Source organism: Dipodomys spectabilis, unplaced genomic scaffold (genome assembly GCF_019054845.1).
Source record: "Dipodomys spectabilis isolate Male_0828 unplaced genomic scaffold, ASM1905484v1 ptg000174l, whole genome shotgun sequence".
Lineage (NCBI taxonomy): Eukaryota > Metazoa > Chordata > Mammalia > Rodentia > Heteromyidae > Dipodomys > Dipodomys spectabilis.
The window spans coordinates 3,364,318-3,379,929 of record NW_024870851.1 but is presented as its reverse complement, the minus strand read 5'-3'; the positions used below and the strand labels follow the sequence as shown (position 1 = coordinate 3,379,929).

The window sequence follows — 15,612 nt, the reverse complement described above, 5'->3', positions numbered from 1 at the left end:
AGGACAGTCCTGTATGCTCTTTACTGCTCATGAAGAACAAATATAGTTTTCCTCTAAAATAAAAAAAGGTTATAAGAGATGTGGGAGCTGGATTACTGCTTCTTAAAAAGAAAAACTGACTCAGCACGGTGGCTTATACCTGGAATCCCAGCTACCCAAGAGATGGAGATTGAGAGGACCACAGTTGGGGGCCAGCCCACAGTCACCTCAAGAAAGTGAGACCTCAACTTGACAAAAAAGCTAGGTGTGGTGGTACACAGTGTAATTCCAGCCTCATAGGATAGGAGAGTAGCAGCCGAAGGCCTCCCCTAAAAACTTTTTTAAAAAAGGGATCTGGGATGTATCTGGATGAAGTGTCTTACACAATAAAGAATTGCCATGTACTCAATGATGAGGCAAAGGACGCTTCCCTTTGGGCTTGTTACCCCATCCGTACCGGGATGGGGTCAAATACAAGTCCCACTTCCTGCTTGGCATAGCGTGGTTCTCCTGCAAGTCCTGATTTCAGGCTATGGCCCATCCCTCAGCATCCCAACTAATAATCTGCTTTTCCTATCCCTCCTTTTTTTCCTCTAGTTCTATTAACTCTTCAACTTTCATTGCTCCTTCTAGAGTGTAGGAAATAAAAACAAAGATAAGGAAAAAGAAAATAAATGGAAAAAGTGGTGTTAAGTAGATAAAGAAATGACCATCAGGTAATTCTTCATATGGAATTGCCCCTCGGGAATTCTTTAATTTTATATGCTTTAAAAAAAATGGGGGCTGGGAAGGTGGCTCAGTGGTAAAGCGCTTGCCTTGCATGCCTGAGGCCCTGGGTTCGATTCCTCAGAACCACATAAGCAAAAAGAAAAAAGCCAGAAGTAGTAGAGCGCTAGCCTTGAGCTGAAGAGCTGAGGGACAGCACTCCGGCCCAGAGTTCAGGCCCTACGACTGGACCCAAAAATAAATAAATAAATAAATAAAAATTTAGGCAGGCATGGTGGTACATGACTGTAATACCAGCTAAAGAAGTGGAGATAGGAAGATCACCATTTGAGGTCAGCCTGGGAAAAAGTTAGTAAGTCCCTATCTCAACCAATAGCTTGACATAGAGTTATGTACCTGTAGTCTAGGCTACATGGGAAGTAGGAGGATTGTGTTTATGAGTATTCTGGGCAAGGTTAGCATGAGACAGTATCTGAAAAACAAACTAAAGGCATAAGGACTGGAGGGATGGCCCAAGTGATAGAGTACTTTCCTAGCAAGACCCTGAGTTCAAATTTCTAGTACCATTAAAAAAAATTCAGGCTGGTAATTAGCTTCATACTGGTATTGTACTTGCCTAGCATGCATGAGGCACTGGGTTCCATCTCCAACAATGAAAAAGAAAAATTATTTGTGCCAAAAGTAAGAAATGCATTCCTACAAAGCTGTGCCTCTTGAAAATAGTACACTTTTGAGGCTGGATCCTGAGTTCTATTGATACTATTTCTTTTCTTTCTTTTTTTTTTTTTTTTGTCAGTCGTGGGGCCTGAACTCTGGGCCTGGGCGCTGTCCCTCAGCTCTTCAGCTTAAGGCTAGCACTCTACCATTTGAGCCACAGTGCCACTTCTGGCTTTTTCTGTTTATGTGGTACTGAGGAATCAAACCCAGGGCCTCATGCATGCAAGGCAAGCACTCTACCACTGAGCCACCTTCCTACCCCCTGATACTATTTCTTATAAGATGCCTCCAACATGGAAGAACCAAGGGACAAGAGCAAATGAATAGATGTGCCTGCCTTCCTAATGGTTTCACAAGGCCCTCACTTCCTTTTCTATTCCCTTCCAGATTCCATTTTAAATGACTTTGTTATGATGCACTGTGTTTTTATGCCAAATACCCAGCTTTGCCCAGCTCTGGTGGCCCAATATCCTTTTGTGGTGGTAAGTCTCTGCTCCCTGGAAGACACTGCACAGGTACACAGCCCTTGCTTCATCTCCTGTGAAGGTAAGTCATGGCCAAACTCTAGGCAGTGCCAGCATGTGCCTTCTCAGGCAGAGCATGTGGCAGGGTCCTCACACTGTATTGCCACATGGAGGAAAGCAGAAGGGCAAGCACGCATGTGCAGGAGCCATGCAAAACACGAGGGCAGCCTTGATTTTGAACAGCCAGTTCTTACAGGGACTCCTTCACTTTTGTCAGAATTAACCCATCCCACAGATATCCCATTAATCAGCTATGAGGGCAGTGAGTGGTGGCAGTGAATTCAATTCTTAAAGTTTCCACACTCCGGCTGGGAAGGTGGCTCAGTGGTAGAGCGCTTGCCTTGCATGCATGAGGCCCTGGGTTCGATTCCTCAGCACCACATAAGCAAAAAGAAAAAACCCGGAAGTGGCGCTGTGGCTCAAGTGGTAGAGCACTAGCCTTGAGCTGAAGAGCTGAGGGACAGCGCCCAGGCCCAGAGTTCAGGCCCCACGACTGGACCCAAAAAAAAAAAAAAGTTTCCACACTCTCTCAACACCCTCAGATTGGAATTGCGTTTCAACCTGAGTTCCAAAAGAGATAAATCATGCTCAAACCATCACACTCATGAAGGCGATGCTGGGAAGGATGCACAGGCCTGGGAAGAAGGAGGTGGACAGAGAGATCTGGGACAGTTGTTAGGGATGGTTCCCTAGCCTTGAAGGAAAAACTGTGTCTTCACAGGTTGTCTGGCAGGACAGACTGTGATCTGCCTGGGTTCTTCCTGTCTGAGTTATCATATTAACCACTGCTCACCTGCAAGGATAAATACCAGGTATCCTAGTCAGGTAGCTGCTTTTGCATTAATCCTAGCCCACTCCATTGTCTCCTCCAGGGCCACACATTGCTTCCTCTGATGCTAGTCTTCATTGTCACACTATTCTTAAAAGCAGAGAAAAAGTGAAATTCCAAGGAGACAGTTCCTCTAGACAGCTTGAAGAGTTCTCAACACTTCTCAACAGTGTTTAGAGTCACCCAAGTGATGAACCATATCTGGCACAGAGGGACCACTCAGAAAATGTTAAGATGAATAAAAGAAATGACTATTATGTTTTACTTCCACTTTGGGAAGCATGTGAAAGTATATTATTAAATAGTTTTATTTTAAAGGCAACGAAGATTTAGTTCCCCCAAATACTTTGGACTTTTTGGGGAATCAAATATACTGAAGGAGAGAATCCTTCCTTCCTTCCTTCCTTCCTTCCTTCCTTCCTTCCTTCCTTCCTTCCTTCCTTCATTCCTTCCTTCCTTTGTAATCAATCAATACTGGCATGTTTTTCTTTTTCACAATTATAATGTTCTACCAGTTTCTCATTTTCTTGCTCTCCTATAATTCTCTTTGAAGTCCACAGAATGTGTGCTAATGGGAGATTTGAGTTGAACGTGTTACTCAGAGTGAGCTGCAGAAGTGAGATGTGGGTATTTATTTGCCTGGAAACTATATTTCCAAGTAATGACAGCTTAATGAGACTTCCATATATTATATATTCTTTCTGGCTCACATTCAATTTTTCCTCAAGTAAAATTAACACAACTCAGGAGCTCTCTGCACTCTTTTTACTCTACACATGGTGATCATTATTAGACCTTTGAGATTTGTTAGAAGGGAATGGAAAACTACTGCTGAGTTCAGGTTACTTATTTTCCAGTGGTGAGCATGTTGATAATCAGAACATGAACAAGGCCCTGACACTAAGCTTGTGCTTTCTGCAAATTCTGATTTCTTCACTTAGTAGATTGTTTTCTTCAAAATTCGACTGAGAACATTCAGATTGCTGGCTTTTAGGTCTGTGCCATGCCCAATTAGGAAAGGATGGGCATAAAAGTATTGATAGGGAGAAGGAAGACAAGAAACCCAACAATATAGTCAGTCATAAGGCTGGGGACATTGCTCAAGTGGTAGAGTGCCTCCTGCCTAGCAAGTGTGAGACACTGTACTACCTCTAAGTACTACCTCTTAATAGACTGAGGAAATTTGGGAAGGCTGGGTATAATTTATATTGCCTCCCTCCTGCTTGCTTGGCCCTGTGAGAGTTTAGATTCTCTTCATCCATTTGTTTTGAATCAATTCTATATATCCAGTGCTGTGTAATGCCATTTTATCTTTGTAGGGTCCTGCTGGGTTACTATTAGCTTTATGTAGCAGATGTGGATCCTAAGCATGCTCCCACCCCCAATGGAGTGGCTTTCTCAAAGCAAGTGACAGTGAAGTCTTAGCGGCATCATCTCACGGCAAGTGACAGTCATCAAGTCTTAGTCTGGAATTTGTCCTTTGTTTCCTTCAGAATATATTTCTTTTAGAAGTTTGTTGAAATGCTTTTTAAACCTTGAATTGGAGCTTTAGAATAGCTCTTGACAATGTATGACACAGTACGTATTTATCTGTGCTTCAGTTAGGTAAAACCACGTAGGCCAGGTTAAAACCAGAAAGTGTCATATAGGACTTCTTCTATGTATCCTAAAAGTCTCTTGGTGATTTTCTAGGTATATTCCTAAAAAACCTCTTTCCATTTTAATAGTTTCTCCTAGTAATTCAGACCTATTTTTTTGCGTATTTACCTGGAGAGCGCAGGGACACCAGTGAGAAGGCCTCACAGTTCCATTCTGAGGGAATAATCAAGAAGAGTCTTTAGGCCTATGGACTAGTCCAGCCAATTCTGTCCAGTAGAACTTTTCATTGTGATGGAAATGTTTTAAGTTTATGCTAACCCAGCAGTGATTTAAAATTAGAAACTGTGAGGAGCGAAATTTTTAAATGTAATTCTCATGAGCTTAAACTTCCAATGGCACATAAGGTGGCGGCTACCACATGAGACAGTGCAAGTCTAGTTCTTAGATATGGTTCGTGATGCTGGAGACCGGGGGGGGGGGGGGGGCAGGGGGGAAGCATTCCACATCCTGTGAGCAAAAGGAGGGCTCTGTCCCCAAGGCCATATCTGAGTATGTGCTCCTATGTCACACTTATCCACACTCCTTTCCCTCCATGAGGCGATATATAAGCTCCCTACATAAGCTGGGTTTTTCTGGTCATAAGCAAAATAAATGAACTGTGCCCAACTTAAGGAATAAAGTGAATCATCAGAAGACAGTAGGACAACTCAGAGAACTGAAGAGATCTTTGGAGAGAAGAGAGCCTAGGGGCAGACATTAATGGTCTTACTGTTGGGGGTCTGTCTGCTCCAAAACTCTTGGGCCCTTCCTCACCTCTTTTCTACATCCATGGGAACAAGGGTCTAGCTGGCCTTTTTGTCACTCCACATCTTGGTCAATTGGAGGCACAGTACTTTCCTGCATAGTTTCACAGAGACTGCCTGCCAAGAAAAACAGCTAATGTACCAAACAAGTGACCAATTGGCGATGAGCAAGCAAATCTTGCAAATACATTGCTTAGCAGTACTTCCATAGGCAACAGGGGTATAGGATGTGAAATTGGACAAGTGCATTCACCCATATATTTTCAACATACAGTATAAAGACAGGAAATTACGTAACCACATTCTGATAGTCAGCTACTTTGCCTGAGTGTTTTAAAGTACTTAATGTCTCTGACTTTTCATAACGGCTCTGTAGAGAAGTCATTATTTTTTGCCACTCATTTTCCAAATCAATACACTGGGATAATGAAAAATTATGATTTGTTCAGAGACAGGTAATTACTACTACAGAAAAGATTTGAGCCCTGAGCTAGTGACACCTATTTCTGTCCTTAATCCACATTGTAGGTCTCTTCCAATTTTGCTTTTAGCATGGGAAAAGATGGTAGAAGAACTCTGCTTAACATTAATGTAGCAGGCCTTTTATGTGCTAATGAGAGACTCTCTATTCATTAGATACACTTTGGACATGATCTGACCTGTTGAATACAAGTGCTTTATAATGAGTCTGAAAATCATATTTGTTCGATTTCTATACTTTTCATTTCTAGCTTTTTAAATCTTTTTAAAAATCCTCATTTAAAAGTCAGTTCCATTTTCCTTTAATCTCAAAAAGAAAATTAAAATAGCCTGTGTATAACCCTATCAGCTCTTAGGTGTAACTGTGGGTTAACAGTTTGGTGTGTATTCTTCTGGTCTTTTCTCTATACACATAAGTATATGCTTCTAAATGTGAAAATGGGATCGTACTGTGATTATGCACACTCTTCCATCAAACAGTATTTTATGAGTATCTTTCTTAGCCATTAAATATTTTCCTATACCAGTTTTCTAAATGCAAAAGCTTTGACATCCTTAAAATATTTTCACTACAAAAAGAAAAAAATCTCAGCTGACACAAAAAGGAGAACAAAATTTACCTCATCGCTCACTGATTACTATGAAAATTTTATGAAGAATATTCCAGAATTCTGGAACAAATTCTGAAACATTTTCCTCTGGGTGTTTATTGCTAAGTTACTCTGCTGTTGTCTGAATTTTTCTGCTTTTATGATCAAACTTTACCATGTCTCTCTCTCTCTATGTATGTATGTGTTTATATATATGTAATATATATATTATGTGTATATATATATATATATATATAGTTCTCCTCAATTAGGAGCATTTTCACATCATTTACTTTATCTTTCTAAGACCTATTCCCAAATATGAGGCTAAAGAACTGCAGTATCATTTATTTCATTTGATATACAGGAGAAACCAAGGCAGGAAGTACAAGTTGCTCCCTGAGATTCTGCATCTAGTAGCAATGTTCGGAGGATGACAGGGTAGCTCTAATGTGATTGTGGCTTGCAGTGGACATAGGGGTTGACTCCCCAGTCTACATGCCATCTTAGACGGTCACTCTGGCCACTCATCGCAATTGGCTGCCCTTGTGAACAGCTGCTTCTCAGATTGCAGGCTCAAGCTAAACTACGCCAATTTAATTCAAGGAGAGGCTTCTTTGAAATGAAAACATTTTGAACTTTAAGATAGAATACATGAAGCCTGTAACCCCAATTGCTAGCAACAACTATCTTTCAACTATAAGGGAAATGTACCCTAGGATAAAGCTGAAATAAGTAGACAGTTTGGGTTTTTTTTTTTTTTTTAAAGCATGAAGTCTATGATGACATTACCAGCATTGAGACCGGTTCTGAATCTTATGTGGCCAATAGTTGTTTTTGTTGTGTTGGTTTTTTTTTCAATTCTATCAGGGAATACTGGTCAGCTACAATGAATACTTTGGGACAAATTCTTACTGCAGCTAAAAGAATCTTAAGTGTTGAATTGTTTACATTTAAACTTACCAAAATTTAGACATAGCTGCAATTTTGGTTGAATGTTTTATGGTAGCCTACTAATTCTTTTTGGTTTAGTAGTCAATAAAAAATTATGCTTTAGGAATGGAAATGATTTATTTAGTTTTCTCACTTATGAAAGATAGAGTATAGGTTTGGCATTAAGTTTCAGCTAATATTGCTTTTTGTATACTTGTCCCTACACAGACAGAAATAAATACAATGTTCCTAAGACAGGGTCTCTATCATTTATACCTCTGTGAAGTTGACCTGGAAATGTTGTTCTTATAAGTTGGGTAGGGTTCTCAAAGAGCAATGCACATCAAAATTTGCTTTATATGCAGATGTAAAGGTTAGAGCAGCATTAGGTTCAAACTCTGTAGACCAGGCTAACTTTTTATCAGTAGTCTTCAGATTTATTTTCTTTAATCACAAAATATTTGATAGAGGACAAATGGTAGCCCCCCCCACTTTGATTCAATAAAATGATTTTTACACCCTGATCAGAGCTATTTCCTTCTCAGATGTATAATTGGATGGCTTGTTTCCACTAAGCAAGACTTGATTTGATGATGATATGAAGGTGATTTCTTCTTAGAAGAAAATAACTGCCTTAGCAGATATGTGACAAAGCATCTCCTAGATACTTTCTTAACTGGAAAGCAACACTATGAGGTATAGACTTTCTTGATCCTGGTTTTTACCATCAGGGAATTTGGGATTGAGCTAGCCAATTTGCCAGATTACATAGCTAATACATGTTAGAAGAAAACTTGAATCCAGGCAGTGTGTTGCACTAGGCCATATCCTTACTGCTCAGCTGGTTTGAGAGTACCAAGAACTAGAGATTTCTAAAAACACAGCAAATCCTAAATGCCATTAAGCATTCTGAGCAAGAAATGAAGACACGTTGAGAAATGGCCAGTAGCTCAGGCCCTCCTGTGAGCTCTGTGAATGGGAGTGCACAAACACAGGAACGGCTTCTGCTTCTGCTGATCCAGACAATGTCACCGAGTAAAACCCACAAATACAGAGCCTCAGAAAAATTCTCCAACTGCCCACTAGAAATATTTTAAGAGATTTCCAGAGGATAGCCAGTCATAAGGCTGGTGGTGAAGGTGCATTGAGTCCTTCACGTGTGTTAGACAAGTGTGCTGCCTGTTTTCTCATTTCTTCCAAAACTATGATCACAGGCTGGAGAGGAAACCAAGGCTCTGGTAAGTTCATTAACTTACCAATGATTGTAGCCCTTACCTGGGGCGGGAGCCCTGGGGAATCCCAGGGCTCTAGATGGTCTAACTGCAGAACTTGACCTTGCATTCAGGGAAGGAGTAGAGACAGTGGCCAATGTTCACCTGCACCTACAAAGGCAAGCAGGTGATAAAGAGGCCCCAGGTTCCAGTGGGAAATCTGTAAAAGCTCTGAAGTCAGCTTTGTCTTCAAGACCTACGTGTTACAGGCTACATTACTCAGCAATTATCCTTAACCTCCTTGAACCCCGGTGTATAATTGGGGTAATTACACTTGCTCTACCCACTCACCTGGTCGCTGTGAAGATCAAATGAGGTTATGTGTGTGAAACTACATCAAAAACCTTTATGTCTCCTTGACGATTGCCCTTGCTATTGTACTGTTATGCGAGGATGTTGGCATCGTATAGGTGTTGGCTTTGTCGTCAGTGGCCGGATGACCCTCAAAGTTTGTTTCCAGATGCAAGCGCTGATCTTATATGCAAAGCAGGGTTGTTGTTTGCAAAAACATCAACATTGAAGAGTATCAGTTTGAATGTTGATAAGTGTTTTATAAATAGCTGCATAATTAGCATGTACTTACTGCAAAAAGTATACATAATATTTTATTCCCTGTTGTAGGCTGTAATGAATCTGCTGCCTCCACATCCTAGGAGGCTTTCACTTACTTTCCCTGCGATCATTTTAATACATGGAACCATTATTAGCTGAATTAAGAATAAGTAAATGAGCAGTTAAAAAAATAGAGAAAAATTACAGGTGCCTGTGGTGAGTAAGATAATAACTAGGTAAAAATATATGAAATAATTACAGTGTTTGAACGGCAGAGCCGGCATGAGGAAAATGACTCAATGCAATGTTAAGGCTGCTCTTGGCAGGGCGGGACAACTGTCACCCGCTCATGGCCTTCGCTGCTTCTGCTCCCATCCCTCACCTGCCCTGAACACAGGGCCGCAGCCAAAGGTCGCAGTGCCCAAGGAGCGGGTCCAGTTCACAGTCACTGTCAGCGTGTCTTCCTGTCCCTGCAAGGCCCAGAAGGAAAGTCAGGGTAGATTTGTACCTGATGTTTGGGTATTTGCATAGACTGACTCTACCTGGGGACACCGAGTGCTTTTTGAACTTATTTAGACTTAGATCTAGGATCTGAATTTGACAACTTCACAAAATAGGATGTCAGGTCATGCAGATAAGATTTTAAAGATATTTTTGGAGGCTTTTGAAAGCTACTCTTGAAGAATTGGGGCGGGGTCAAGGACTGTATTCTGTATATACTCCAGACTGTATGAGGACCAGTCAGTCAACAAACAAGGCATTTGGCTTTGTTTGTCTCAGTGTTTTGGTGTGCCTGTTACTTTAGCTAGAAATTGTGGAGATTCACAATGTCTTTAAAACCCAAGCCCTGTTCTCAAGGGTTTTGGCTAAGAGAAATCTTTGTTGGAAGCAGCAGCTCTGGCTGGAATTTGAATAGCAGTCGATGTGACAATGTCTGTTAGTTGAGAGGCCCCTGCTTTACTAATGGACTCTGGTAGCAGATGGCCTACCTCACACCCCACGGCTCCTGCTTCTGCCTCTCAGGATAAGTAGGCAGCATCCCTTGCCTTTTGATTTTCCACATGGACTTTTGTCTGCTTTGAAGATTTTTTTTTTGGCATGCATTTTTCTCCATCTCAGAACAATTTCTGAGCGAACAATTTCTTCCTCCTCTTCTTCCTCCTCTTCCTAGTGTGGTGGTACATTCCTATAATTCCAGCTGCACAGGAAGTGGAGGTGAGAGGATTGAGTTGTTCAAGGCTGATCCAGACAAAAACAAGACATTTTAAGAAAATTTAACTACAAGCAAAAAGACTGGAGTATGCTCCAGTGGTAGAGCTCTTGCTTGATAAACATGAAGCCCTGAGTTCAAGCCTTACAATAGCCCACAATAACACTAATGAAAACATTCAATAGAGAATTCAAGAAGAAAAAAAAAAAATGTTGCCTGCGGAAGGGCCTTGAGATTTGGGTATAAAAATAATCTTAACCCCCTTCAGTTCAGTAAATAAATATTTATGAAGGGAAAGGGGAAAATGTGTGAAATAAAGTAGTACCTTTCCCAGAGGGGGAAAAATTCTCAGAGCCCGCGCTCATGACTCATGCCTATAATCTTAGCTACTCAGGAGGCTGAGATCTGAAGATCATGGTTGGAAGCCAGCCCAGGCAGGAAAGTCTGTGAGATTCTTACCTCCAATTAAACACCAAAAAAGCCAGAAGTGGAGCTGTGCCTTCAGTGGTAGAACACTAGCTTTGAGCAAAAGAGCATCTCAGCCCTGAGTTCAAGCTCCAAAGCACCAACAAATAAAATAAATCCTCAACATTTATGATAAAGGGGAGGTGTCCCCTCTCCATCTCTCTGGCTATGGGCAGTGCTGTCTCCTAAGAGGCCAGAAGGTTGCTCCTGGATGATGGGGACCTGCACACCTGCTTAGGTCTTCTTTGTGCTCAGCAGCTCTAGAAGGCACAGAGGAAGAGGAGGGGTGGGAAGACAGGAAGGAGAGAGAGGGGAGAGGGGAGGAAGGGGAAGAGGACAAGAAAAGAGAAAAAATGTCCTTTTTCCCATTAGGTATTTTGCCTTCCAAATGTAGCTCTTCTTAATAATTGGAGTGGAAAGAGCCCTGTCTGTATTGAGAAACCTGCTGTTTACTTGCAGAATAGTTTGGGCCCATTTCCCTTCAGCCTCAATTCTTCATCTATGAATATATTCTCTGAAGGTTGTGTGTGAGTGTGTGTGTGTGTGTGTGTGTGTGTGTGTGTGTGTGTGTGTGTGTGTTCATGCTATATGTTATGATCACATAAGGGTATTGTATAAACTGGCACACTGTAGCATATTCAAAATATTGTCTTAATCTGTCCAACTATGTACTCTATTTCTCATTGTAGATAAAACTAGATTTCCACATCAGGAAAGAGGACAAGAAAAAAATCTTTGTCCTGACACACAGAGACATACCAAATTCAATGCTCTTATCCTGTCACCCTCTGGATTACACATAGCTATACCTCTGCTACTACTGTTCCAATGTAGGAACATTTACATTGCTTCTTGTATCCACATCAAGACAACCTGTGCAATGAGACTCACATCCGTTGGATGCCAGCCTGGTGTTTCAAACCACCACGTTAGCTTTGCACAACCAGAAAAGACTCAATATTCAACAGAACATAGGCCCATTGCATCGCTGTGTCTTCCTCAAAGTTATCTCTCTATTAATTGGTGAATCTATTTGAATTATTTCTTTACCCATGACTTATAAAACACTTGGGTTATTTACTTGAATAGTACATTCACTTAATTGAAAATGCATTTGCTTCATAAAAACCACATGTCCTATTTTAGAGCTACTTATCTAAATGTAGGCTAAGGGCTCCCAATATACCAACTCAATAAATACTTCATTTCCTTTGTGTGGTATGGCCATCTGCAGGTGACTCAAGTTCATGTTGCATGTGTCATGAACTATGGTTAAGATCCTAGTTTCTGTAGTTAGTCAGGGCACCATGAGATATTCTTTTAAAGTTGATGATGACAGATCAAAATTTGTGTTTGTATGTTTTCCATAGTATGGATCATCATTCCAGGCATTCTCTCTGAGCTGTAGAAAAGCAGAGAGAGGGAAGATGCCTAGACTGAGAGGGGGTCAAAGGTGGGGATCATGGTGTGCCCCAGTGGCATCTCAGTGGCTGGTTAAGAGAGTGAGCTCGGCCTAACAGGGACTTTATCACATTATCCTCTTAGATTTCAGAATGTTTGTTAACACTTACTAAGGCTAGTGTTCCCCCCCAACCACACCCATGCCCCATCTATCTTACTCAATTCTTCCCTGTTGGCTCCTATGGCTCAGACATAGCAATAACAAAAAAGTTAGCACTTGCCAAAGCCTGATGTAAGTCAGGTTTTCACATGCTTTAATCTATTTTCTGTTGCTGTACTAGCATGTCAGACACTGGGTAATCTATAAAGAATATAAAAGTTTATTTTGTCACAGTTCTAGAGGCAGGAAATCTGAGATCAAGTGGCTACACCTCTGCCTTCTGGTGAGGATTCCTATCATTCCACGGGTAGCAGAAAGCAGAAGGGCATGTGAGCATGTGCAGAGTGCACAGGCAGTAGACAAAGGAGCCACCTTTATAGAACATCCCACTCTTGAGAACCCTACATTCCCAAGAGAGTGAATTCCATCCCTTAAGGAAGACATTCGTGCTGGACTCTGCTGTGCTAAGGAATGAGGCCTAAACATAAACTTTAATGAGAACAAACCCTACTCATACCATCACCCCCACACAAGCACAGGTTACACAAAACAACCCGAAAGGCAGCATATTTTTATTACATTATTCGTGGGTGATGGTCTACCTTGCTTGAGTGTTATTAAAAGTGGCAGCTGAAAGGGAAGCTGGAAATGACTTCATTCCACTTCTCATTCCTTAGGTGAGTCAGTGAAAGTCTGAAGCTACTTAGTAAGTGACTCACCCAAGTCGTATTGCTAGGTGATGGTGCAAAAGACTAATTTTTGAGAAAGAAAATCCATGTTAGACATGCAGACAAGCAAGAGACCAAAGGGTTAATCAGAGCAGAAATAATTCTCACATCAAGTGATCTTTCTTCCTTTTTTATTGTAAGCTCAGAGAGAATTGTAGCAATACAGGTTGAGCAATTTTCTTTTTTTATGAATCTCCTGCTCAATTTATGAAAGCCATTTTGCAACACATTTACATGCAGTAAACCTTTGCTTTAAGGTTCTGTCATTTACCTTGATCATGATTATTTACGGTGCTTTTAGAAAGGCCCTGTGCTGGGCTTGCACAGCACTGCCAAGGCAGCTTTCTATGGTGCCTTTTAAGTAAGTTGTGGTTATAAGCTAAGACATGGCTGGTCTTGCAGCTAGCTAGCTGTGAGGCTCTGGAGGGTTGCATAATGGGAACAAAAGTAGCTGGATTCAGGAGTTGAAACCAACTCTACTTTCTTGCTGTGTAATCTTGATCTTTTCCGGTCTTTTCATGTCAGTTGGACCACTTGTAGAAAGGAAACAGCATTTCTATCACAAGACTATGGAGCAGAGCTTAACCAACCAAGGGATCTTGTGTGTGAATCACAGTGTAAGATTCAAATCCTAAGTTGTTTCATGAGCTAATTGTCTATAATAAGAACTATGATAAATTGCTGAAAAAGGAATGGCAGGGTTAACCTAACAAGCTTCTTGAGCGTCTACTCTACTTCATGCCAGCGTGCAACCAGAGCAGGCTTTTTACTCTAGAAACATAGTCACTCACTTAAATATTTGTTCTACTTGTAAGTAATCAAAATTTCTAGGTAAGTTATTATGCTAAGTATAAGACAAACGTTACACCATCCCAATGCTCAAGTAGATTATAATTGATAGTCAGCTGGGGGCCAGGGGCTCACGCCTGTAACTCTAGCTACACAAGAGGCTGACATCTAAGGACCAGAGTTTGACACTGTCAGAACTGGATATGTTGCTCAAGTGATAGAGTGATAGCCTTGAGTGAGAAAGCCAAGTGAGAGCACAAGGTTCTAAGTGTAAGCCCGAGGACTAGCACAGGTGCATCCACATACACACACAAACACACACGTACACATACAAAGATGGCCAGCCACTAATGCATGAATTGCTCATGAAATAGGTTGTGGTCTTAGGCAAGAGAAGATTCTATGGAGGGAAGAGTGTCTAAGGCTCCAAGGATTGATTGGGCTGGAACCTTTCTCTTTCCAACATGGGGTGAGTTTCTCTGCTACCAGCCGTCCTTGCCCACAGTGCATTTTGTACCAATGTGGTCTTAGCAGGACAAGATGCCCACTTAGAAGGATTTAACCAAAATTCATACAGTGAAGGGGATTATAGAGATGAGGCAGAATTATGGGGCCCAATAAGAGGTGATAAGGCCCCCCCCAAGCAAGGTGCCAGCAAGTGACATCAACCCCTCCCTACCCCCAAGGTGGTGATACGCTGGTAGATATCTCGAGAATCCTTGTCAACATGGATGTCCATGTCAGCCTGAGTTACCAAGGGTCCTCACACTTTTTGGCACTGATGCTGGATTTATGTGGGATGTTCTTGGAGGCCCAAGACAGGAATTTCTTCCACATAAACCGGGGACCTTCACGTTCTGCCTTTGCAAGGAGAGAAATGAGTATGCAGTGGCTCCGCAGTGTGCAGTGACTCAGTGTACAGTGACACAATGTCTTCCTTGACTCCTTGGCACTTACCATGCGCAGCCTTCTCAAGGTACTGAACAGGAGAAAATGGATTATGCCCTCAACAATAAGAGACGAGTCATCCGCCTGGTTTTGCAGTGGGCTGCCACATATGGAGACCTCCTGCAAGAGGACGACGTGGCCATGGCTTTCCTGGAGGTGTGTGGGGTTGTCCCTTTGTCCCACAATACAGGGGTGCATGATAACTTCCCTAGACAAAGTGGAATTGCCAGTTCTAGACTTTAGGAACACATCCATTCATCAGAAGGGTGTTGTAGAAAAACATTGCTGGGCACCGGTGGCTCATGCCAGAGGCTGAGGTTGGGAGGATCAAGGTTGCAAGGCAGTCTCAGGCAGAAAAGTTCAGGAGACTCCATCTCAGCAGAAGAAGCGGGGAGAGGTAGTACCTAGCTGTCATATCAGTGATAACAAGAAGCCTAAAATAGGTGGGTCGTAGTTCAGGCATGAGCCTGGGCAGAAAAGATGATTCTTTCTCAAAAAATGACTAGTACTCCCCCAAAATGGCTAAAGTCATGATTCAGTGGTAGAGAAGCTGCCTAGCAAGCAAAAGGCCCTAAGTTCAAACCTCAGTACTTCCAAAGAAACAAAACCACCGTCCATATCCTGCCATTGTAATTCAATAAGTGTTTGAATACGTTTGTGTGTTCTATTCGTTATGCTTTATTCAGTGGTAGTGAAGTTAGTACCCATCATTTTGCAGTCTGCTGTTTCTACTTTATGTAAATGTTTTTCCATCTCACTCGTCTTAGTGATACAAATTTCTAATGACTATCCGGTACCTGTGCCACAGAGGGTTTACTTGTGCCCATATTGTTGAATGTATCATTTTATCTTTTCCCCTTCCTAGAATTATTGTGCAGTGAACATTACTATGCAATTAGGACAATCTT

The 15,612-nt window shown here is 41.7% G+C and overlaps 1 protein-coding gene across 5 annotated transcripts in view; it reads left to right on the top strand.

Moving 5' to 3' along the window:
• Window positions 1-15,612, top strand: part of Rapgef4 (Rap guanine nucleotide exchange factor 4) — a 305,860-nt gene that overhangs the window by 251,556 nt on the left and 38,692 nt on the right. For all 5 annotated transcript variants that reach the window (XM_042694172.1, XM_042694174.1, XM_042694173.1 and 2 more), the window contains 2 exons: window positions 1,810-1,888; window positions 14,710-14,860. In XM_042694172.1, the coding sequence (XP_042550106.1) occupies window positions 1,810-1,888; window positions 14,710-14,860 (230 nt within the window). The remainder of the gene's footprint in view (window positions 1-1,809; window positions 1,889-14,709; window positions 14,861-15,612) is intronic.